The following is a 23,954-nucleotide window of genomic DNA, read 5'->3' on the forward strand; positions in this document are numbered from 1 at the left end:
GGTGGGAGAGAGAAAGAGACTGGAAAATACAAGGTGCCTGTGGGAGGAGGGTGGATGTACTAACACTACTAGTAATTTTTTGGTGGTACCATTGGTGAAGATGGTGACAAAAACAGAACCCCAAAACTTTCCTTACATTTCTATGTGACTGCCAGCTTTTGATAATGAAGTAATATCTTGATCAACACAACCTGTTGAAAGATTTTGCAGCTTGTTTTTAAGAATAGTCACTGTTTAGGTATAAAGAAAAACCAGCCATTTAGAAGCAGGATATATTAGAAGAGCAGTCAAGAAACAGTGACCATAGCTAAAGAGTTGTTTAATCCATTGTTTTTCTTTTGTGGGGGTTGTATAAATTCTTAAAAATAATGTCTTCACTACCACTTATTTGAAACATTGAGTTATGCTTGATTATATGTGGTTGTGCTTTGTTGTCTATATAATTTGGTTCAGTAGGCTGACAGAATTTTCCTCTTAAATGAAGAGTAAGTTATTAGATCATAGTATTAACCTTTACAGCTACATGGAAGTAGCCCCTTTATTTTCCTCACTAAAACCCTACAACTTCTTGAACCATTATTTTCAAATTTTATTCTTTCCTATTGAAAAATAGCCAGTCTTTATTTGGAATTATAGTGTGTTACCCTTCATGTCAGTCATCTAGGATTAGGAAAATAATGTAAAGTAGACTAAACATTCACCATAAGATGTAAGTAAAAGGATGATAGCAATAGTACCTTTTTCCTGCAATATTAATCATTTTCAACCAACTTATGTCACTTTTGAAAGAGAAGTAAAGATGTTGGCTCAAACCACACGTTTTTATATATACTTGAAATCGTTTCCCCAAAACGGTAAAAAGAAAACTGGCATTCATTCCAGTTAGTATCTAATGCAAGTTTGCTTTCCTTCAGGAATTGTGCCCGGGCCTCTCATGTTTCCAAGTCTGGTGTGGCTCTCCTTGGGGTTTGCGGAGTTTCTAGTCAAAAGGCGACAGGAGAGTTACGGATGATAAGCTGCTGCTTGGTGCTTGTTGCCAGTAGGAGTCAAAGAAAGGAGAAAGAATGTCCAGATTGTTTGTTTCTTTTGGAAGATGGGGAGGAAAGGCAGTTTGAGCTTCGTGGAAGAAGTATTATTTGAGATGACCCTAAAAGTGTGTCATACCATATGTGATATATTCAATGATAAAAAAAGAAAAACAACCTGAATCTGGTCTAGATTCTAGATGCAACTGCCAACTTGCAGGACATATAAAGAGCTAGGGACATATTCTAAATGACGTGGTGGGGATACAACAGCAAAATCCAGAATGTGGAAAATTCTGTGGGACACACAACCCAGTTTCTTCATGTAAGTTGCAAGGTTTGGGGGGAAAAGGAAAGAGGAGTGGGGTACCTTTAAATTAAAAGAGATGTGCCAACTAACTAAATGCAATGTGTGAACCTTGTTTGGATCTTTATTCAAATAGTCCAACAGTAAAAGAAATTTGAAACAATGGGAAAATTTTAATACTAAAGGGATACTTGGTATTAAGGAATTATTATTTTCAATGTGATAATAGTATTAGGGTTGTTTTTTTTTTTCCTTGTCTTTTGGAAATTATATAGATATATATATCTATATATTTTAAATGGGTAGAATTATAAGAAGAGAAGATCGAGCTATCTTCTCAGACAACGGAAATATTATAAAAACTACATACTAGATAATATGGGTTGGTTTTGACAAGTTCAGTATAATTAAAGTTTGTTCACATAATCCTTTGAGTGGTTTATCAGTTGAGGTGATAATTTTGATAATTTTGGCACAATTCAATTCTGAGCTCAGAAATGTGATCAGACCTGTATTTTTGGAGATTTGTTGGATGAATTGAAATAGGTAGAGGCTGGAGGTTAGGCAATCGATTTGGAGGCTTAGGGGGTCATGGAGAGTCTGAACGAGTATGACTGTTGTGGAAATTTCAACAAAATAAATCCAGTCTTGGGCCCCCTTGTTTTCGTTTTTCTCTATCATCTCTCCTTTGGTCATCATCTGGAATCCATAAGCCTGAGAAACAATATGAGAGAGAAATGGGAGTCAGATGTAATTCCAGCATTTGACCCTATATGACTGAAAGTATGGTGATGTTATTAAAAGTATTTATTTCTGGAAGAAGCAGTATTCTGGTTAAGAAAGTGATGGCGTTAGTTTGGCACATGTTGAACAGGAAAGGTGACCATAGGCTCTTGTTTGCCTAGAACCATTTGTGCCTGTTGTCCCAGCGGTAATTGTTAAAAGCGCTCCCTTTTATATGCAAAGGTGTCCCAGTTTCATATTGTCACCCTGGGAATGAGAAATGCAGTTGGAAGTACGAGACAGAAGCTAGGACTAGAAAGTCATTGTCATTTATTTCTGAGACATTTATTGACCTGAGAGGTACAGAGATAAGACACGAGCGGAGGTTGCAGTCTGAGGGAGGGTAGTATTAATAGTGTCATTGCGTTTTACATAGGTGTGGTGGGAACTTTGGAGAGCACAGCTGATCGTGTTTGGTGAATTCTCTGCATAGGGCTGGACTGTAGTGGCGGGGGGGAATACAAAGAAAGAAGAGGACAGTGGAGAGGGCAAAGGAGCCAATGAAAAGATCCAATTGTGAAGAAGGAACCTCGCTGGTTAGAAGGAATGGCAAAGGAGTGAGGATCAACAAACAATAAGAGGCTTTCGCCAAGAGTAAATTCATAGTTAGGCTGCTACTTAGGACTGTCTCATACAGCTGCACATACCCATGACGGAAAAATGGTCTTTCTCCTTTGTGAAGGTTATTTTCATCAGCCAAGCCTGAAGCTACCAGGCCTTCCAGAGGGAAGAGTGCTGGTAGGTGATAAAGAATACACCCACCTGGCCAGCTGCCTCAGGCACATCATTTCTGTCAGTTGACATTCTAACAGATGTGGCCACACCAGCCTTCAACAAACATGCACATGCAGAATAGATCTTGGGGAAAAAAGGCTTTGATTTCTTCCTTTACCAAGTGGTTCATAGTATCTCAACCATGTTTAGAGCTAAGAGCAGAGTTTAAGTTAAATTTCCAGTCACTCGTCTGAAGAAGTAATGACACCCAATTTAATTTAGGATCTCACGTAGGTATTCTTTGTGCCAAGACTGGTTTATTCAGTGGGTTCTTGTGTGGTGTGGATCTCTTTACAGGATTTAGCCTTAGTCTGAGAAAACTTAGCCCCTAGCCCATAATACACCATGCAATTCTAAATATATACCGTTTGTGTTAAAGGGAAAACAGACTCTACTAATCTTCCCACATCATCATACTGTATTTCCTAAAAAACAGTTATTTCCATTTGACTTGCACATCTAAATACAATGGATTTGGCTCAGTAAGGCTTTCGTTTATCTTCATCTAAGCACTTTCTACTAATACTCATCACAACACTTCCCAAGGTTGTGAAGTAGGTTGATATAAAAAGTCCCTTTCTGTTGCAAAAGTAAGGCACCATGAGAGTAGACTTAAGCCACAATAAACTAATAGTGCATTTTTCCCACACAACTATATGAAATGCAATGAACTTTTAATCAACCTTAGCACAAAAAGATTTGCTCATTTGTCTTTGGTAAAAAAAATTCTTGGCACTTGGCTTCCTGAAAAGAGCATCTGCACACTAACTACTTGATTAGTTTGAATATAGTCATTTGTGTTTATTATTAATTTGTAAAGATTTGGGTCAGTATCCACTTCTATGATCAAACAATATGTAGAGTTTGTAGTTTATGTGATACATGTCATCTTATTTGCTCTAGTTAAATGCTGAACCTTTTCATCATGTAATACAGAGAATTTGCAAATAGTAGATCCCTGTGTTAGTGGAACTCATTATTGCCCAGATTATATTTTGTCCCCCAAAACATAATTACTTGACATAAAATCTGTCCCGTTATTTTTAGTTTGAAAAGCAAGTATTAGTTTTGTTTCACGTCACTGATCAAGAAAATTGTTCTGCTGCAGACAAGAAATGTCTGCTTTAATAAAACTTCAAGATGGATTACATAAAGATTCATCATTAATAAAAGGATCCCCTTCCTCAAAATAAAACAGTCCTTTAGTTGTTGCATTAATTTATTTACAATTATCATGTTTATTTTTTAAATCTGCACATTTTAGATGCAAATCTTTGATTACTTTGTATGTTAATCAGATAGTTAAGTGCCAACTATATGTCTAGCATTGCAGTGGATGGAATATAGTATGTTCCGTATAATATGGAGCAGAAATGTGAAATATATATGCATTTTACATTTGTTGCTAAAAAGAAAACGATGATAAGAATCCTCTTATTTCTGGGGAAGAAAATAACGAATTGTTTGTTGGGAAAGCATGCCACTTAATTGCTATCATATAACTAAGAAGGTACCGTGATTTATGGGAAAGAAATTGAGCTAGAGTGAGAATTCTGGTCCTATCTCCACCACTTTCTAGAGGTATAAGCCATTTCAGAACTCTGGACCTTTATTTCCTTATCTGTTAAATAAAAGGAGTAGGTTACTTGATCTTAAAGGTCTCTTCCAAAATCTTTTATATCTATATAGATTCATGCTCCTTTGAAAATGAAATTAAATGCTGTTAAACAATTAGGTAACTTGAAAGGCTTCCTGCTTTGCTTGTGTTTTACTGTCAAACTCTAGAAATCAAGCAAAAGAGACCACTGCATGCTGGGAGTTAGATGCAGTCACAGGGTCAGACGCAGAGGCCTGAGCCTAGGCTTTAAAGGATGTGCAGGTTTGGAGCAGTAAAGGAGAATAGCATGAGCAAAGATAAACAAGGAAAGTAGTCATGAGCTGGAGCTGCAGCTACAAAGGAGACTATTAGGAACTGAGTATATTAGTGAGTAATGGGAAATGAGTATTGATTATTATGGAGAACTGTAAAACTCAGATCAAGATGTCTGGACTTGATACAGTAGGGAGCCAATGCAGGTTCTTGATCTAAGTTAGAGAATGACTCTAGTGTCACAATGTAGGATAGAATGCAGAAGGGCAAGACAGGTTAAGGACACACACACACACACACACACACACACACACACTTACCAAGAGACCATTTGAAGGAAGACTTGATAGGTTGACTAGGATAGATGAACCCAGAGTCAAATTTTTTGACAGAAAAGTAGGATATAATTTTATGAGTATAAAATGTGTATATGTAACATCTGAGACCCACTGTGATCATATTGTGAAATTATATGATGGAATAAAGTTGCTGTTCCTGAGCTACTTGTAAACCAAAGTAATAGTCAAATAGAATGTATTAGAAGGGTGTGTAAACACCTACCTGCTGGTGTTATTTCAGGTGTTCAGTAGTAGAGTTTTAATACAATGAAAGATGAACAGAGTGACGAGAGAGGAAGGAGGGTAGAGGAGGGGGAATATTTGAGATGTAATGCTGGATCTAATTTATTTCTATAAAACCATTTAAGTTTCATCATTTACTAATTCAGCAAATATTTGTTATGTGTGTAGTGTTGGGGAAACAGTGATGACAAAGTGAGCACGGTGCAGCTTACAGCCTAGTTTTTATTTTGTATTCCACAGCTGGGAAAATTATGTTAAATTACCTTTTCTTCAAGAACAGTTTGTTTCTGTTTTTCTATTTCCAGTGAACTTCCAAGTGAAATTTTGCTGACTTGTTACCAACAAATTTCTAAATTGATAAAGGATAGCATTATGCCTGTCTTAACTGAATTTCAAGCCTTACATAAGCGCTACATGAGGGAAATATATAATTTTAGTCTATGTTAATATATATTTTATAGTATCATGCCATGAATTACTAATATGTATTTAAATGTACTTGTGTTCTTTCTCCAAGGTAAAAGAACTAAAATGCTTAATATAATTTGCTTCCAAATGTCATATAACTCAGTTGTGCTATGTTGTTTATGCATGTCTAAACGTGCAAGAGACTGCTAATCTTTGGTTGTAGAGATTATAGTGTGATACTAACTCTTGCTTTTAAAACAAACATATTTTTGTCAGATGACTTGCAGGGTGCACAGTCAGAAATTGAGGCAAAACAAGAAATTCAGCATCTTCGAAAGGAATTGGTTGAAGCCCAGGAGCTAGCTAGAGCAAGTAAACAAAAATGCTTTGAACTTCAAGGTGAGATCAAGATTACTTTGATTCTTTAGGGGATGTGGAGGCAACATGACATAACTGAATGGCCCCAAGCTTGGTGTCCAGAGGCATGGAATCTTGTTCCAGGTCCACAACTCTATTAGATATGTTATCTTGGGACATTCACTTAACCTCTCTGAATTTATGTTTCAGATCAGTAAAGTGGGGAGAGTTCAGTTGCTCTACTTCCTTTACGTTGTTGATGTGAAGATCAAGAAAGACATGGACCAATGAAAGATCTTAATAGCTAATTACATGTTAAGTAGAAAAGGAAAAAATCCTAATGTATATAAATTCCAAAGTTTTAGTTACACCTAATGTTAGCTACCTGTCATGAGATAAGGAAGATATATATTCCCTGTGACTTTATAGTGTATTCATCAGTAAATGGGAGGAATTGGGCTTGGTTAAGGTGTCAAACCTTCTAATGTCCCATCCGTTTCTTTTCAATAGCTCACTTTTCTAATGTCGTAGGCCAGTGGAGTCTGTGCCATTCCCTGGAGCTTATATTTTCTGTATTATTCACAGTAGCTACCTGGTTGCAGTCGAACCAGTTAGTTGTAGTCCTTTTGAAAGTCCTAGAATGAGGAGAAAGTGAATGGCCTGTGGAATCCTCATGTTCTCTAAGATGGCCTTCCTGACCAGGAGGAAGATTCTCAGCGAGTACTGAGAACTTCCTGTTACGGCCTCCTTCCTGTTCTGCTTCTTGAAGAAATTAGAATTGGTCTTCACTTAACTTGAACTTTTTGGAGGGTCCAGGCTAATTTATTTTATTATAATGAAAAAGTATTTAGTGAACCGCAGTTCCTAAGTTAGTACTTACTATGTGCTTGGTAGTAAACATGAGGATTTTAAGTTTTTTAAGTTTAAGCTCAAAATGCTGATTAACAACTATCAAGATTGCTTGTCCTGTGAAGAATAGCATGTATTATCTTGGTGATAAAAGGCCTAGAAAACTTCACTAAGTTGAATAGATTTATTACTTACTACTGTTTTGTGCTCTTAAAATGTTGAAGCTATCTAACTGCTAATACTGGTAATACTTACTGCCTAACTTTTGTTTCCTTCAATAAACCTTAGGAGAAAATGTTTTAGCAATTTCCAGCTGCTCAATTCTGAATACTTTCATTAACTCACAGAATTAGATATACTGTGTTTTACTTTTAGCTCTATTGGAAGAAGAAAGAAAAGCCTATCGAAATCAAGTTGAGGAATCCACTAAACAAATACAGGTTCTTCAAGGTATGAAACACTCCAGGGTATTTGAGGTTATTATTGTTTGCTTGTTTTTAGTGATTCAAAAGGAATGAAAAATAATAGTGCAGAGGGTTCCCATTTTTCATAGCTTTCGGTCTTCCCTAGAATCTGAGACTATAACTGGGTGAGCTTTCTATCTTTTTAAGAGGATACAAGGGAAGATTTTCCTGTGCTCCAGTAATAGACATTTGAAAGGCTGAAGATACGGATTTGGTAAGACTGTCACTTTCTGGATTATGTAGTGAGTTAGTATAGAGCGGGCCTTCAGACAGCAAATCAGCTTGAGCTGCTGTGTGCATCAGCACTTTTAGCTTGTTAGTAGCATTATTTCTAACGCTCATAACACACATGGTACTGCTAAAAAAATTATATGCCCCAGGGAATAGAATAATGGCCCCTGAACTGCCTTCACCGGGAAAGGCTGCTCTTTATACCCACTGTTTCGCTATCTCTTTGTGGGCTATCACAAGGTCATTACAGAAATGGCCAGAAAGACCCCTGCCTGTCAAGGGTTTTCTTGGAATCAGAGCTCCTAGTCCTGTGAGGCTGGAATTATGAGGTACCCCAAGAGAGGTCTTTCTTTCCTACGCCATTGTAAAATTCCTAAAACAAATTTAATTCGCCTTCATTGTCAAAGAGGGAACCGATGTTATTTTAAAAGTTTATTCTGAGAGATGAGAAGAAATTAAATGGACAAGTAATCTCATTTCAGAAGAAATGGGGAGTCATTGTATGAGGCCTGTGGTATTTGCCCTGAAATATCCCAGAGAAAAACCAGTCTCTTTGCGTTTTCTTTTCTTATTTTTGAGTGGGACATTTGAGTTATTTAATTTTTAAAAATTTTTTATCGTCAAATTAGAATTTCTGGGTAAGTTGTATGTCTTTTTAATTTGAAAACTCTTTAAAGTGTTATTATAGCTTAATTCCATTATCTATGAGCTTCCATAAATCTGATTTGAATCTATATTTCCATCCTGTACTATGTATGGGCAGGTTCTCGGACCGTGTGCTGCTTTTCATCTTAAAGCTGTCTTACCTGGGCATCATTGAGTGCCCCCTAGTGCCAGCATGTGTATTTCAGGACTTTAGCCACAAATCCATGGTCCTGTTATTGTATCTTTTCAGATTTTCAACTTGTTACCTCTCAATACTTCCTACAAACTTAAAAAGCCTAATATTTAATGTTTATAGGGCAAACGCCCCCCTCTCTCCTGGCCTTAATTCTCTTAATTATTTTAATTATTCTTTTACTTAAGGAACTTTTTCTATCTATAATTTACTTGTGTTATGGTAACCAAGACTAGTATTCTAGCTCTGAACCAAATATGATTTTATACAGGTTATTTTCAGTTTGACCGTGAGGACGTAAGACCAGATCTTTTAAAAATGTACCTCTTTGATTAGGCAGTATTCATTAGCTTTATGAATTCAACCAATAATTCTTGATTGTTTACTTTGCTAGTACTGGGGATAGAGCACACATGAGATGTACAGTCTAGTGGAAAAGACAAACAGCAAACAAATAAATGTATAATGTGACATCCAATAAGGGCAAAGTAAAGGGTTAGAGAATGACAGAGCTATTTTTAGATGAGTCATCACAGAAGGCTTCTTTAAGGAATTGATATTTGAACAGAAAATTGAATCAGGAACATCAAAGGGTTTTCTAATGCTTACCATTTGACCAAGCAGTCTATGTCTAGGAATTCACCCTAAGAAAAAAATCAGGATTGTATTAGAAGCAATATTGTCTATAGTAATTAAAAACTAAACAGCCTGCAATGTCTAAAATAAAGGATTGGTCAGAACATGCTACAGCGTGATGATTGTTTTGTCATGAAAAGAAGTTCATTACCAGCAGGATAGAGAATTACTACATATATTATCATCCCTCCCTCTTGTTGTTCTTATATGTGTATAAATGCATAGACAATATCTAGAAGAATAAGCACCAAATGTTAAAGGCAATATTCTCCATGTGGGGGAAATAAAGATCACTTTGGTTTTTTTCTCTTTGTGTTTCTGTATTTTGACATTTTCTGCATTAAACATAGATTGCTTGTACAGTTAATCAAAAGCAGCAAACAGCTCTGACAGCCCCCTTTGGGCTGTTCTTTTATTCCTAATTACTATGGATTTAGGAAATGATGTCTAAATATACTTTTGTAGCCCAACTGCAGAGGTTACACATCAATATTGAGAATCTCCGGGAAGAGAAGGACAGTGAAATCACAAGCACTCGAGATGAATTGCTTAGTGCCCGAGATGAAATTCTGCTGCTTCATCAAGCAGCAGCAAAGGCTGCCTCTGAGAGGGACACTGACATTACTTCTTTACAAGAAGAGCTTAAGAAGGTGCGAGCTGAGCTTGAGCGGTGGCGGAAAGCAGCGTCTGAATATGAGAAAGAAATCACGAGTCTCCAAAACAGTTTTCAGCTTCGATGTCAACAGTGTGAGGACCAGCAGAGAGAGGAAGCAACGCGGCTACAAGGTAGATAAGTGTAGTTTACATAAAGCCCTGAACTCTTAGCAATGATAACTTTATAACTTGTACAATATAACCATTCAGGCTCTATTTCTCTTTGATAGCAACTGGTTGTGTAAAGCAGTGCTCTTATATTGGGGCTATAAACATTCTTTAGGTCTGCAAGTTTTACAGTAAACTAAAATTTTTTTATACTTTTACATTTTATTTAAGTACTATTAAAAATTGTCTTATGAAAGTGAAGTGGGGGGAAAAAATTACAAAAGTTAAAGTGGATGGAACTTCCCTGAGGTATAGATGCAAAGTAACAGGAATTTAAGAATAACCATGTAAAAACTACATGTTTTTACCTGGGAAAAAAGTGTGTTCTCTGAAATATTTCCCTTTATTCTCTGAATTATTATGGGAGTGATGTTCCTATGTTAACAAATATGTTTTGGGACTCTTTTAGGTGAACTAGAGAAGTTGAGAAAGGAATGGAATGTATTGGAAACTGAATGCCGTTCCCTAAAAAAGGAAAATGTTTTGCTATCATCAGAACTGCAGCGGCAAGAAAAAGAATTGCACAAGTATGCAAGAACTCTTGTTTAGCTTCAAAATATTTCTTTATCTTAAATTTTCATCTAAATTTAATTTTAGTACTTAAATATCTTTTTGAAGCAAAATGTTCAGCCAGACTCTTTTTTGGATATTTGGTAGGTTAACCATGCTAAACGAATACTTAAGCTTTTTTTTTTTTTTTTCTAATTTTACCACCACCATCATCGTACATGTCCTTTCCTTTTGATGTACTCATGGAATACAGATGCATTAAATGCTCCCTCCCCAAAAAAAATTCCTAAGCAAATAAATAACAAAGATCTATAATTAGTGATTGAACTTGCCCTATAAATGAAACGATAATAAATTTCAAATACAAGTTTCCTTTTCATACCAGTGATCCCTTCTTTTAATAAGGGTTATCAGGAGTTGACTACAATAAAGAATTTATACTATTTGAAGACACAGATTCAGCTTCTGAATTTCAAACAGGGTTATTTATATAAAGAATAATAACATGTAAGATCAAGAATTCTCTAAAACCAGTTAAATCTTCCTAATATCCAGTGCCTTACAGGCAAGGCAATGAATGCAATAGATTTATTTCACCAAATTTAGTAGAGTCCTGTTTTCACACCAACATTTGTTTCATAGTTTAAAATTCATTTCTTCCTTAAAAATTTTATCTGTATTTCTAAACACTGTTTAATTCAGAACATGGCAGTAGTACATGTTTATTATTGAAGCCACTATTAATTGATCCATCTCCTTCCCCCCAGTACAACAAAAATGGGAGTCGTTGCTCTCTTTTTAACCTTGTTACACTCCTCAACAGCACTAAGGTTAGCAAAAAAGTCGTTGGTCAAGGTCAGTTCCTGTAGAAGACAATAAAGAAAGGACTAGATACCTCAGAAAATAGTAAGCCTCATTATCTACTTAGAAAAACAAAAACAAGTGTAGTGTTGATTATACATTTAAACAAATCAAGAACTAGTTGTAGAAACAAGATGTAGTGATTTCTTCTCTAAATGTCCTTTTTACCATACCATGTGTTCTCAGTATCAATATCTATAAAGCACTTTTTTCTCTTCCAGTGTCATCTTGACATAGTGTTTTCATATATTTGTGTATTAGGTTTTTTTTCAATTAAACTTTATTGGGGTGGCAATTGTTAGTAAAACCAATTGTTACATTGGTTTCAAATGTGTATTAGTTTTTAATGTTTAGAGATAATTAATAAAGAATACAACAAATGTTTGTTTATAACATATAAAAGTTTGTACAAGCAATTTCAAGATACAGAAAGGACATAATAAAGGCCCCAAACACAACTACACACACACACACACACACACAACTATATATAAAATATGAATGTACCAACTGATTATCTGTGTGACAGTACATTTAGGCAAATTGTTTGGTATAAAGTATGCGTAAGATGATGTAGACACTCACGTTCTTCATACTTGGAATACTTTTGGATCTTAGTGAGTCCATTTAGTTTGGTATTCTAACAAGCAAGAAATACCGATGTCTGATTACCAGTGGTGATTATTTTAAATTATTCTTATTTTGGAATTATTGATATTTTAAAGAGTCAGACTTGGTCCCTCATTTTTGAGATGTGATTAATTGGAATCTGACAGATTGTTAAATGTTTTTTTTGTTTTTTTTTACTTCACATTTTGTTTAAGTGTTGAAAAGTAAGCCAACAAACTCCCTATGAGTGAGAAGCATAAGGTTTAAAAATATTAGGTCCCAGAGGGTGGACTATATTAATAGATTGTTGGTCGAGTTGTCTGCCTAAACTCACATAAACTATTTAAGACAAATTAATCCTGTTTCTTAAACTTTTCTAGTTTAGAGCTTCTCCATATTTTACTTGGTAAGCCTCCCCAGCACACTGGTATTTAGAAGCTAGTCTTTCTTTACAAGGTCTTATCTGGCACTTAATTCCTAGTTATAGTGGCCTGCCAACATCAGACCTGTCCCCTGAGAAACTGCCAAGCATACAATTGAAACGGGATTTATTCTGTATAGTACCTTGCTTACAATACTGAGTCTGAGTCTTATGATTCATCCTGAGACGCATAAAACTGTCATGTTGAAAACCTTATCCACCTCCAGCTATTTCAGTTTTAGATGGGAGTCAAATTCTTTAACACAGCTATGCTATACAGGTCTTTTGTTCTTTGTTGTCTGTGAGGCAGAAGGAATGGAACAAAGAATTTCTATTTATGCCTATCAGGCTGTTTTGCTTGTGTGTAAATCGGGGTTTTTGGGTTTTTTTTCCATCAAGTTATAAAAGTAATCAGAATTTTAAGGCAGAAAACAGCCTCAGAAATTGAGTTCAGTCTTCTTGTTTGACAATGGGGGGCACTGAGACTCTCCTTGTGTGATTTGTGTCTGTATAACATGGTGCCTGGCACAGATCTAAGAGCTCAAGAAATGCTGACTCAGAGAATGACATTACACCAGTTACGTGACTTGCTGAACATCCCACAACTAGGGGCCGAGCTGGGGTCTAGAACCCAACCTCCTGGTTCTGTGCCCCGTGCTTTTCCCTAATTTGGTGTGTCTTCTCATTTGAGTAGGCTTATTTTTACTTGAGTTGGCAGTGGCTTCTAAATTTTAGGTTTCTGTCCCCCATTCTATTTGTCAGGTACTTAAACTTATAAGAAAATAGTTGAAATACATGCTGAAATATAATATATTCTTCTATCTATGCTGTAGAAGACCTACCCTGAATCTTTATGATAGTTAATACAATGTGATGTAACGAAATACACATCAGTCACCTCCTCCTTCTGTTTTTAAAATTTCAACCTCTGCGTATATTTGACTATCTGAAAATAGGACAGAGCTTTAAACGTACATTTTTTGGTGTTTTAACACTTTTTACTTACTGAAAAATATCTTATTCTTTTTACACTTTTCTTTCTTCCTCTGAAATCCACTGCACCCCTCCTAGTAAAATGTATAAGGAATTGTACTTCCTGCCGTGTCTAGTGTCTACATGAATAACTGTCAATATTTATTTTACAGTTCTCAGAAGCAGAGTTCAGAGCTTACCAGTGATCTCAGCATCCTTCAGATGACTAGGAAAGAGCTTGAGAATCAAATGGGATCCTTGAAAGAACAGCATCTTCGGGATTCAGCTGATTTAAAAACCCTTCTCAGTAAGGCTGAAAACCAAGCAAAGGATGTACAGAAAGAGGTAAAGCAAAAAGACATTATGAGCCCAATAATGGTTGGACTTAAAGGCAAAAGCAAATCAGATATTCATGCTAGTTAGAAATAAAGTCACATTACCTGTCACAAAGTTAATACTTGGAGCATCTCTGCTTGGTTATTTCTAGCAGTATATCATGGTCCACATATAGAGAATCCATCAGTAGAGTTTGGCCTCAAAAATATAAATATATAAAATTATGTTAAAAAATTTTTCTCTACCAGTTAGTTAACCTGTATGAAAAGTCCTTTGTACCAGCTCACGCAATTCATTGTTTCTCTTTCAAAGACAGTATTTTATTTAACTTAGAATATCTGGGAGAGCAAACTGAGGGCACACCATAAGGCTCTTTACGCCCCTCAGGTGAAACTGGCCTGAAAAGTTTCTTAAAATTAATCTCATAGCCGGCCAGCCAAACACTTGTTCTATGATCTTTTACTTTCTTCCCACCCACCCCCTATCTTTTTTCCCCCTTCTTCACAAATATGCCTGCTGCCTTTTCATGTCATTTTGCTTAAAACCTTAACTTAGTGGCTTTTTTTAAAAAATTATGTTAAAAATGGTGAGGGTTGACTTTAGAGCAGAGACCCCACCCAGCCTCTTCCTGAGCAAAGCCTTGAAGTTGACAGCAGGGCCTTAAGAGCTATGTTCAGTCCTTCTGGCCTTGTACTTCTCCCTGAATTGACTCCCGACCAGCTCTGGGTATGAAGAAGGCTCATGATGCATCTTGACCTCCTGGTCAGGGCCCACCCCAGTTGTAGAGTCTTGCTATAAACAGAAGGAAGGATTTGTTATAAACAGAAAGAAGGTGAAGACCATTCTTTGTCTTTAATAACAAATTTTCCCAATATTGTTTTTAGAAGATATGTTTAATCAATGCATTTTTTCTTTGCACTTTTTCCTTTCCTTGTAGTATCCTGAACTTGGAAATGATTATTGTTCTTCTGTCTTCATGTTTGTTCCTAAAGAGAAAAAAAACAAAACAAAAAAAACTGTAATATTCTTTATTTATATGTGGCCATATTGATTTTGTAATATGTTCGTTTTTATCCTCTTGCTAAGGGTATGTGTTTTGGGAGACATCTCATTTTATTTAGTTGGAACACAAATTTTGTGCCAAAGTAAATATCCTAGTATTTCACACTGTAAGCACTTTGTGTCCTTCCAGTCCTTATGCCATAATGCTTTCAAAATCTGGGAAGAATGCTGTGGTTGGAGGATGATTCTGTTGTATGTTACTATGAATGCATTAACTGTTTTGTCGCATTATTTGTTTGCCTGTTTTTGGTCACTGAGCAATCAGTGCGAGATGCTTTTTAACTGTTTCACAAATGGCAGTGGTGTGTTGCCACAGCATCTAAATTGTTGGTAGCCTTTGGATTGCATTAAATGCAGCACATTTAAAAATATGTCTGATCTTGTCAATATGTTCTTTTCTATTGTTCAGTGTTTTCCATTGTGAAATGATGTGTAGTCATTATACTCCTTTGTAATGTAAAATTGCTTCTCTTTCTGTTTGTCCTGATGTCAACTATTGGATGCTAGTCTGTAACTAAAATGTTCTTTAATGAGGTTCTTATATCTGTGTAATCCACTGCAAATTAATTACTACATTTTATTAATGCACATATATTCCCTTTCAGTATTTCCCTTGTTCTCCTTTCTCTCATAGAATCATTCTTACTGTACATAGGATAATGATTATGTATCTTTAGGACTGTAAAAGGATAAAATATTACAAGCTAATAAGCAACCCCAGATATGATTAGTTTTATGAAGAAAAAGCAAAGATATTGGTAATATTGTGTAGTATTTGCCTTTTAATCAGAACTGAGCTCGTTTCTCACCTCCAAGTTAGAAGCAAGATAGAGCAAAAATGATATCCAAATGAAGTGTGACACTGAAACTGCAAAAGGTGACCTTTGTTCCAACAATTAAATTTTTTATATATGGCAGCTTTTATTTGAACATTTAACAAAGGAAAAGTACATGAGAACAGTCAATTTTAATCCTCTAGTAGTAAGAGAAAAAGAATGGTATAGTATCATCTTTATATGACTTATGAAAACATCTGTATATTTTAATTTAGTAGCAATGTCTATAATTTAAGAATTCATAATACATTGAATACATAAGTCCCCTGCAAAGACTAACTCAGGAAAGTTGTTTGGCTTCACCAGCTTGCATGAGGTCAGAGGCCTTCCCACCTCACTCACATGCTGAAGGAAAACAGCCGGATCTTCCTGACTGAGCTGCTTCCTGTCATTCTGCTTCACAGCTTCTGGAAGGGAGAAGTGATTCAGTGCTTTGATGTAAAGGGCAGGCTGGATGTGAGAAGGTGGAAAGGAAAAGTAAGGGAAAATTTAGGTCAGCAAAGAACTTTTCACTTACTCTTTATTAGTCACTGTTAAGAATCAGATCATTGAGAATTGATTATGTTCTTTTTAGGGGCAGAGACTAGTAGTCTGGATACACCAAATTTGCCGTGGTAGCCCGCCCATGACCTTCTGCTTCTGGAAGGAAGTCACAGACCCCACCAAAAAGCTCTCATAAAGTCCATGAGTCTTACCCCTTAGTTCATTCTCTGGCATACTACCTGGACTTGTCCTGGAAACGTTTATAGGTAACAGGGAGCGCCTTTCACAGAAGGGAGGTAATCTCTCGGCGCCCATCCATACCTTTCTTTCTGCTTGCTGGTGAGCTCTCTGCTGACCCTTATCCCACTGCCCCCACCACTTCTGCCTAGTGTTTTTATATATTTGCATCCCTCTTAGTAATACCTTTGGAGTGCATCTAAGTTCCTAATTAAGCCTGCCTAGGTGTTTGCATCATTCAGAGGCACCATATAAAGGTATCCTTTATTGAGGAATTTGTAGGATCCAGGCAGAAAAGAACTGGAGACAGATGTTCCAGTCTCATGGGCTATATTTAGGAAAGAGGAGAAACCTTTCTGGTGTGCCAGAGCCATGTTATATTTATTTTATACTCAGCCCTTGTCTTTCTTCCTTCTGAAACCTTCAGAGATGGCAGAGTGGGCCAGCGGAGGCCAAGACAAAGGCACAGCCAGCTGCAGAACAGTGTTTGCTCTTTGACTGGGAGCCCAGCTTGCACGTGAGACGCGATGTCTGGAAGGAGAGCCAGTCTAGAAGCCCTGCCTCCAGTAGCATTTAGGAGGGGCAGGCCGTGCTCTTTCGCACTGAACTCACCTGTGTTCAAGGGATAGCTCCTACCTCTGAAAGTGAAATTGTATACAGTGAACTGTTTTCCAGAGCAGGAAGTAGCTATTTCACTAGAGAAAAAGGTCTGTCAGAAACAGATTTTTAAATACTCCTTTTAATTGATGCTTATAAGTTTAAGCAGAGAGAGAGAGAAGTGACCCCAATCCTAGTGGTTGTTATCTCAGACACATTTCTTTGCTTCATTTGCCTAGAAATTCACTTATCCAGAACACTTTAATACCCTCTGGTGCTGGATAAAGGGAGGCCTACTGGGAATTAGTACCTCTTACTTTAAGACGAAAATAGCTTGGCTGACATTGCTTACCAGGATATAAACTCATGCTTCCTGACCTTGCCATTTAATTAAGCTATGGAGTTTTTCTTCACTGCTTTCTTTTGCTCAGTTTGAAATTGTACTTTTCTCCTCTAACTCACTTAATGGAAAAAGTGATCCTTTATATTAGAAACAGATGACACAATGGTGACTTCTCTTAATTTTTTTTAACTCCAGGGCCAGAAATTTCTTACATAGAATCAAGTTAACATTGAAGATTTATTATTAGTGCAAATGATTCTTATCCTCCTTAAAACAAAAAGGCTTGGCTTTGGTGTTACAGGTGACTAAAATAGGGGCTGGTATATAAGCCTAACTAGAACCATAACTTCATACTCATTTTTAAGTTGAGTCTGCACACTCTTTTTTCTTTGCCTTTAGTATGAAAGGACACAGACTGTACTCTCAGAACTGAAGTTGAAGTTTGAAATGACTGAGCAGGAAAAACAATCAATCACAGATGAGCTCAAACAATGTAAAGACAACCTGAAGCTGCTCCGAGAGAAAGGAAATAATGTAAGTCTTTGCAAACGTGACTTAGCTTTGATTGAGAGGCAGGTGAGACCCCTAAAAGTGATTTTTCAGAGGATTTTATTACTGATTTGAGAAACTAAGGCCTGTAATACACATGAACTAAACTTTTCATTATGAAATGCCATGATGGAATCATTGTGCTGTCAAATTTTTTACTAAGAATTTGCCCCTTTAGCCTGTACCCCTTGAGGAGCCTAAGGACTATCTGAAGGAAGAGCCTTGTTTGCAAGAAAATGATTACCTAAGAACTGTCAGCTTTTCTCAGATGAATCTGAAGGTCTGTCACTAAACCATCATTTGGCTTTTGTTTTTCCCTTGCTGGGAAATGAAGCACTGTACCACCAGAGACCCACCTAAGAAAGAATAGTTCATGTTGACTCCTAAGCATTTGGCTGTATCCAAAAATGGTTTTCAGTTTATGGTTCTTACTAAGGCACATTCCTAAAAAATGTAGTGCCTTTTTGGACTCGCATAAATGTTAGGAAATACTTGGTAAGTTTCTGTAGGGGTGTGTAGGTGGGTGTGTGTGTGAAGTTGGAACATCTTGGTATAAATTAAGTTAAATAATATTAATTCATTTCTCATTTGCTAGAAGGCAGATGGTCTTTAAAAAGCTGTTCTACTAAATAAGTGTTGTGTTACGTGTTTTGGTGATCATTGCCTTTGTGGGCCCTAACTGATGGATGATGTTCACTGTGGTTGGTTGTGCTCTGACTTATTTCAAACCCTTGTCATGGCTTGGACACTGCAGTGGACATGAGTACACATTTCCTACAGAGGAAGACACTCTCCTTAACTCGCAGCACCAATACAAAAGAGTGATGTTGCATGGCCATCACAGAATGCTCATGAGTTGTGTCCAACTGTCCTTTGCTAAAGAAAGTCTTAATTTTTTTAGAAAATAAAGGCTTGTTGCTTAATTGGAATCCCTTTAGAAGTTAATGAATTGGGTCTGGAGGCTTTATGCTAAGCAAAAATCAATTGCATTTATTTTGAAAATGTCTATTACAGAACTCTTCTGAAATCAGATCTTATGGTTTGGTTACTTCTCTCTTTTATGTTAATTCATATCTCTTTGAGAATGGAATTTCAGTCCATCTTCTACTAAATTAACCTATGAAGACATCTAGCATAATCAGAATGGATCCCCCTGTACTATTTAGAACCTGTCAGTAATAACCTTGCTATTATTTATAGTTGCACAAATAATTTACCTTAAGGATGAATTTCCCTTTTTCATGATATTGGATTTGTGGTACTAAAATATTACTCTGTATTAACACTCATTGTGGTAATTCCCTTCTAATTTAAAAAATTGATTGTATTCTGGTAATATAACTGAAACTTAGCTGCCTGTATTCATATACCAAATGTTTATCATACATTGTGTCAGATCTCTTTTTTGGTTTAGGAAGCACACATCATAGGGCATTTATTTTTAAGCTTGAAAGCAATATCACCTCAGGCAAAAGAGCTTTGGTTTTTACAAAAAGGTTTTGATGGAGCGATAAAATAAACTTTAACCGTTTCCAATGTACTCATTGTCAAATAATGGATTCCAAATATGGAACAAAAATAATGTACTGTCAAGCAGAGCATCAGTTACTGCGGTATTGCCATTGCTCAGTCTTAGCCTGCTACATGTCATTAGGATGTTAGGGATACCCACATTGCCCGTTGCCTCCAGCTGTTCCTTTTAAACAGGTAGCCTGCCACTTTACATGCCACGGTCCATTCTGGATTGTATTAGATGTCTTTAAAAATGTTTGAATCAGTGCAAAACCCGAGTACTATTATTTCTATCACCTTAGTCTTCCTACCCTTCCCCCTACTCTCCTGGGGTCTAAATCATCTTATCTGATTTTTTTATAGCATAAAATGATTTTAATATCCCTTCCCTTCTTTAGCCTTCCATAGTACAGCCCGTCCCAGCCGTATTCATCGGCCTATTCCTGGCTTTCCTGTTTTGGTGTTTCGGTCCATTGTGGTAGAGAAAGGTACAAGCACTGCTGTTGAGTCCGTGTCTGTTTGTCCCCGTCACCTGTTTGTGCCATATTTGTAATATAGTGCATGGCAAAACCACACAGGTATTTCGTTACCTGAAGCAAACCCTTCATTTAGTATGCCATGTATTGTGTCACCGGAATGAACTGAACAGTGAACTAATCACATAACATTTTGTCTTGTTTCCTTTGTAATAATGCTAACCTTGAATTAATTCCACCCTAACCAGTTGTTGATATTCTGCCTTTAACTGAGTCTTTGCCTCTAGCAAACTGGAGTAAACTGTAAATTTCTGCAATATTAGTACCCCCGTCCCAATTACAGTTTTAATCAAATTTGAGAAATGAAGAGTTTGCCTCTTTGAAGTTTTCAGCCAGCTTTCTCCCCCCTTGCAGCCCTTTCCCTCTTCTTTTCCATAGTATAGAGTTTCTTTGTTTCAGCCCTTTGCCTGTATTTACACTATGGCTGTGAAGATGATCAAGGATTAGGTTAGCATAATGGACCATTGGCTCACAATCTCAACCCCAACATGCATTTACTTATAAGAGTAAACCTGTCCCATATCTTTCCAGAGCCTGTCCCAGAGCCCTGATCTGCAACGTTAGAATATTTCATTAAAAGCCAACTTTCTCAATACGATTCTAAGAACACTGGTGAAAATAAAGCTATCAACCAAAGCAAGTTGATATATGAAGCCCACTGAAAATTAACGAATAGCCTGCCCATGCTTGCCTCCAACAGACATGCACATTGGTAGATCATGTGAGATGATCACGTGACATTATTACACTGGACATGGTCTTAACCAAAAGTGTCAAATAGGCAGAGTCCCTAAATAGCATTTCCCCATCTTGAACCCCACTGATTTTGTCTTACGTGGTTTCAAATTAGAGGAACAAAGCTTAGACCTTTCTTTTCCTATCGCCTTACCCACCAGCCCTTTGTATAAAACTACTTTTACCATGTGAGTCTGGTTTTTATCAAGAAATAAACATTTTCGGCAGAAACATATTCCAGGCATCTGTGTACATCAGTTCGCTGTAACATATAAGTACCGGAATAAATACAGCAGGCTGAGCCCAGAGCATTTCTTAGAAGTCACGATTAGGTTTCAACTGTAACAAAATTGAAAACTGCCCAAGACTTTCCTGAGATGTATCAGGCTTCCACACAAAGGTCCTCTAAGAGTTCCCGCTGTTATGGCTCCTCAACCTGCATTCCCTGACCTTTCTTTCTTTTTTTTTGAATTTATTCTTATGCAAAGATAAGGTTTTTCTAATATTCTAAGTATTCAGGACTCTGGAACCCAAGGGGTTAATAGGTATGAAAAGAGAGGGGAGAATGTGATATTGACTCTTGGTTTCTTTCCACACAGAAACCCTGGCCCTGGATGCCCATGTTGGCTGCCCTGGTTGCAGTGACAGCCATCGTGCTGTATGTGCCAGGTCTGGCCAGAGCTTCTCCGTGAGAGCGTTTCTTGAGTCCGTACACCGTCCTCCCTCTAGAAGCTGGCATCACACTCATGCTGGGGACAAACAGAACCATTTTCTTCTTTTTTACCTCTTAAAACAGCAGAAGTGCAAGAATACAGCTATAGGGTCATTGCTTTAAATTATATAAAATGTATCTGTCTATAAAGAGGATATAAAATTGTGACTTTATTCTTCTGTGAGCAATAATTTGCTTGCAATTTTTCATGTAATTTTTTAATTAGTATGTTGAGACTCTGAATATTATGGTGGCCTAAAGTAGGCTTCTTGGTACACCAAATTATTTATAACATTAAATTTATGGGTATTTTACTCTGAATTCCGATGGCCAGATAATTCATTTTCCTGATTCGATGACGACCCAAACCAAACAGCCAATACGTACATGGGAAGAGAGGCCCTGTGTGCTCAGTGCCTATCAGTTTGGAATATATACACACATATATATATATTTTTTACATATTTACGCCATTTTTACTTGTTATAAAACCACTGAGCTATTGGGAACAAGACTTAGAGACAACTCTTTGCGTGGATTTTTTTTTTTTTTTTTTTTAAGGAGAAATAATCCACTTGGAAAATATTCTGTTCTAGTGATAATTTGGGGCATATGTGCACGCTTGTTCAGCCTTAATGTGACTTGATGTGGAGGACATCAACTTTGAAAAACTTTCCATGAGAGTGTGTATTTTCTTGAGCAAACTGAAGTATTTCTGGCAGCAAAAACAGTAATTATATAATTTCAGTGCAGTAAACCAAACTGTTAAGTCAATTGGAATGTAATTTATTAAACCTCAATCTATTTAAAGAGATATTTTCTTTAAAAGCCAAGTTACTTTTCATATACAGCATTTTAGGAAGCATGGTTTTTTTTCTATCACCTCTTCCTCCAAGCATGTGTAATTGAAGAAAGAATTAATATCTCTTTAGATAAGCTTTTACTGACTTAATTTGGTTATATTTCAAAGCTAATTCATATTTGAGGTAAACTGTTGTTACCTACCAACAGATTTCCTGATTGGATATGCAAATGGTTATTTTCTTTTTATTGTTGTTAATTGGGACATTCTATTAATGAGAAGCACTATTCCCAAGATTAATAGTGTTCCATGCACAGTGAAGCACCTAAACACTGCTTGATGTTATAAATTTAAAACACAGAAGTGAAAGTTTAGCTATGGTTTTATGTGGCACCACAGTTATGTCCATAAAGTTTATTTAGATCATAGAATATCCTAAAGTATCACATAGTTAAATTTTTCAGTCAGTGAAGCCTGGAGGGAATGTCAGTGAATTGGCTTGAATATTCTGTGGCAATCCACTGTCCTAGCCAAATATTGAAGTAGAACTTCAGGATCTAATTTGCCTTGTGATGTATGGCAGTCATTGTTTATACTTTAAAGGTTATATTTTAAGCTATTTGGGATTTGCTATTGGGAGGATCACTAGATTTATGGAGGAATTAGTCACAAACGACTTGTAGAAAATACTGTCATGTAGTTCATTTCATCATTTTCTGTTGCAGGAAGCCACTCCACCACAGAATGCTAATATGCCAGTGGTACCCAGTACCTCTTGTATATAGGTTATTGCAAATATTGTTCTGAAATGCTTAACTTCAGAATTACATTTTTTAAAGTAAATAATTGTTTTAAATCTATTTTGTAAAGATATAAAGTACAATAGAATTTCTGGAGTACAGATTAAACTATTTGCACTAACACACGTGATGTGCATGATTTAATAAAATAACTTTACTCTCCCTATGCATTTTTGAGTTGGATATCATTGAAATTCTTAGTGCTGATCTACTATTGCATTGTTAATAAGTCTTTTCTTGAAATGACTCTTTATGCAACATAATATATGTTTGGTGTTCTTCAGGGTTTAAAAGAAAACACTGAGCTGTTTCCTCCAGGTTTTATTAGCCTCTTATTTAACTTACTGCTCTAATTTTTTTTCTCTTTTACTATGGTTATTGTTAAAACATGACTCACTTGCCAGACAAGTCTCTTTAAATGTAAAGTCTAGTATCAATATTTACTTTATTCAAATTGAATAAATGAGTTTTTGTAGTTACTGCCAGTTTTTCTTAAGAATATAAATGAGCCTATTCATAAGCAATACCTCCAGTTTTGTTCAGTTCACTTCCAGGTTAAATAAAGAGTAGGATTATTCGCTGCTAGTGATAGAGTCATTAAGAAATTTTAACCATAGCAGTTAAGAATTGAACAACCCTATAATGATACATTTAAGAAGTACACAAAGGCGCTACATGACTGGGTCAGAAAATGAAAAGAACGTGGCATTTGAAGCTAAACAGAACCGAACTGGCATCCTGGCTCTGCTTTTCTTCAGCTGTGTTGCCTTAGGCAAATCATTCATCTTCTCTGAGTCTCCATTTCCTCATTTATAAAATGGAGAGAAATAATATCTATATTGTTAGTGGTGGTATGAAAATTAAAAAGATAATGGATGTGAATTGTTACGCAAGTGGCAAATAACTAGTAATGAGAATGTCATACTAGGAAAAAAAAGCACTGCAAATATTTAAGTTAAGCAAACCATTACAGCTACTTAAAATGAATTGATTCAAATGTTAAAACTTTCTATGTGTGTGAATGAGCTATAACTGCAAAGTAGTGAATCCTAAGAAAGCATCTTCACCTAGCTCTGCTGTGTCTTTGGGAAGTAAT

General features: G+C 36.3%; 1 protein-coding gene across 40 annotated transcripts in view; it reads left to right on the forward strand.

Annotated features, from left to right (window-relative positions):
- Positions 1-23,024, forward strand: part of SLMAP (sarcolemma associated protein) — a 121,424-nt gene extending 98,400 nt beyond the window's left edge. For 17 of the 40 annotated variants that reach the window (XM_033132885.1, XM_033132892.1, XM_033132905.1 and 14 more), the window contains 7 exons: positions 6,025-6,147; positions 7,330-7,404; positions 9,589-9,909; positions 10,355-10,472; positions 13,492-13,663; positions 17,612-17,746; positions 21,144-23,024. In XM_033132885.1, the coding sequence (XP_032988776.1) occupies positions 6,025-6,147; positions 7,330-7,404; positions 9,589-9,909; positions 10,355-10,472; positions 13,492-13,663; positions 17,612-17,746; positions 21,144-21,236 (1,037 nt within the window). In that variant the 3' untranslated portion in view covers positions 21,237-23,024. Of the gene's footprint in view, positions 1-6,024; positions 6,148-7,329; positions 7,405-9,588; positions 9,910-10,354; positions 10,473-13,491; positions 13,664-17,611; positions 17,747-19,671; positions 19,762-21,143 lie in introns of all 40 variants that reach the window. The other 23 variants (XM_033132889.1, XM_033132898.1, XM_033132895.1 and 20 more) reach the window with 3 other exon arrangements.
- Positions 23,025-23,954: the final 930 nt, after the last annotated feature.

The sequence above is a fragment of the Rhinolophus ferrumequinum genome, chromosome 17, assembly GCF_004115265.2.
Source record: "Rhinolophus ferrumequinum isolate MPI-CBG mRhiFer1 chromosome 17, mRhiFer1_v1.p, whole genome shotgun sequence".
NCBI classification, from domain to species: domain Eukaryota; kingdom Metazoa; phylum Chordata; class Mammalia; order Chiroptera; family Rhinolophidae; genus Rhinolophus; species Rhinolophus ferrumequinum.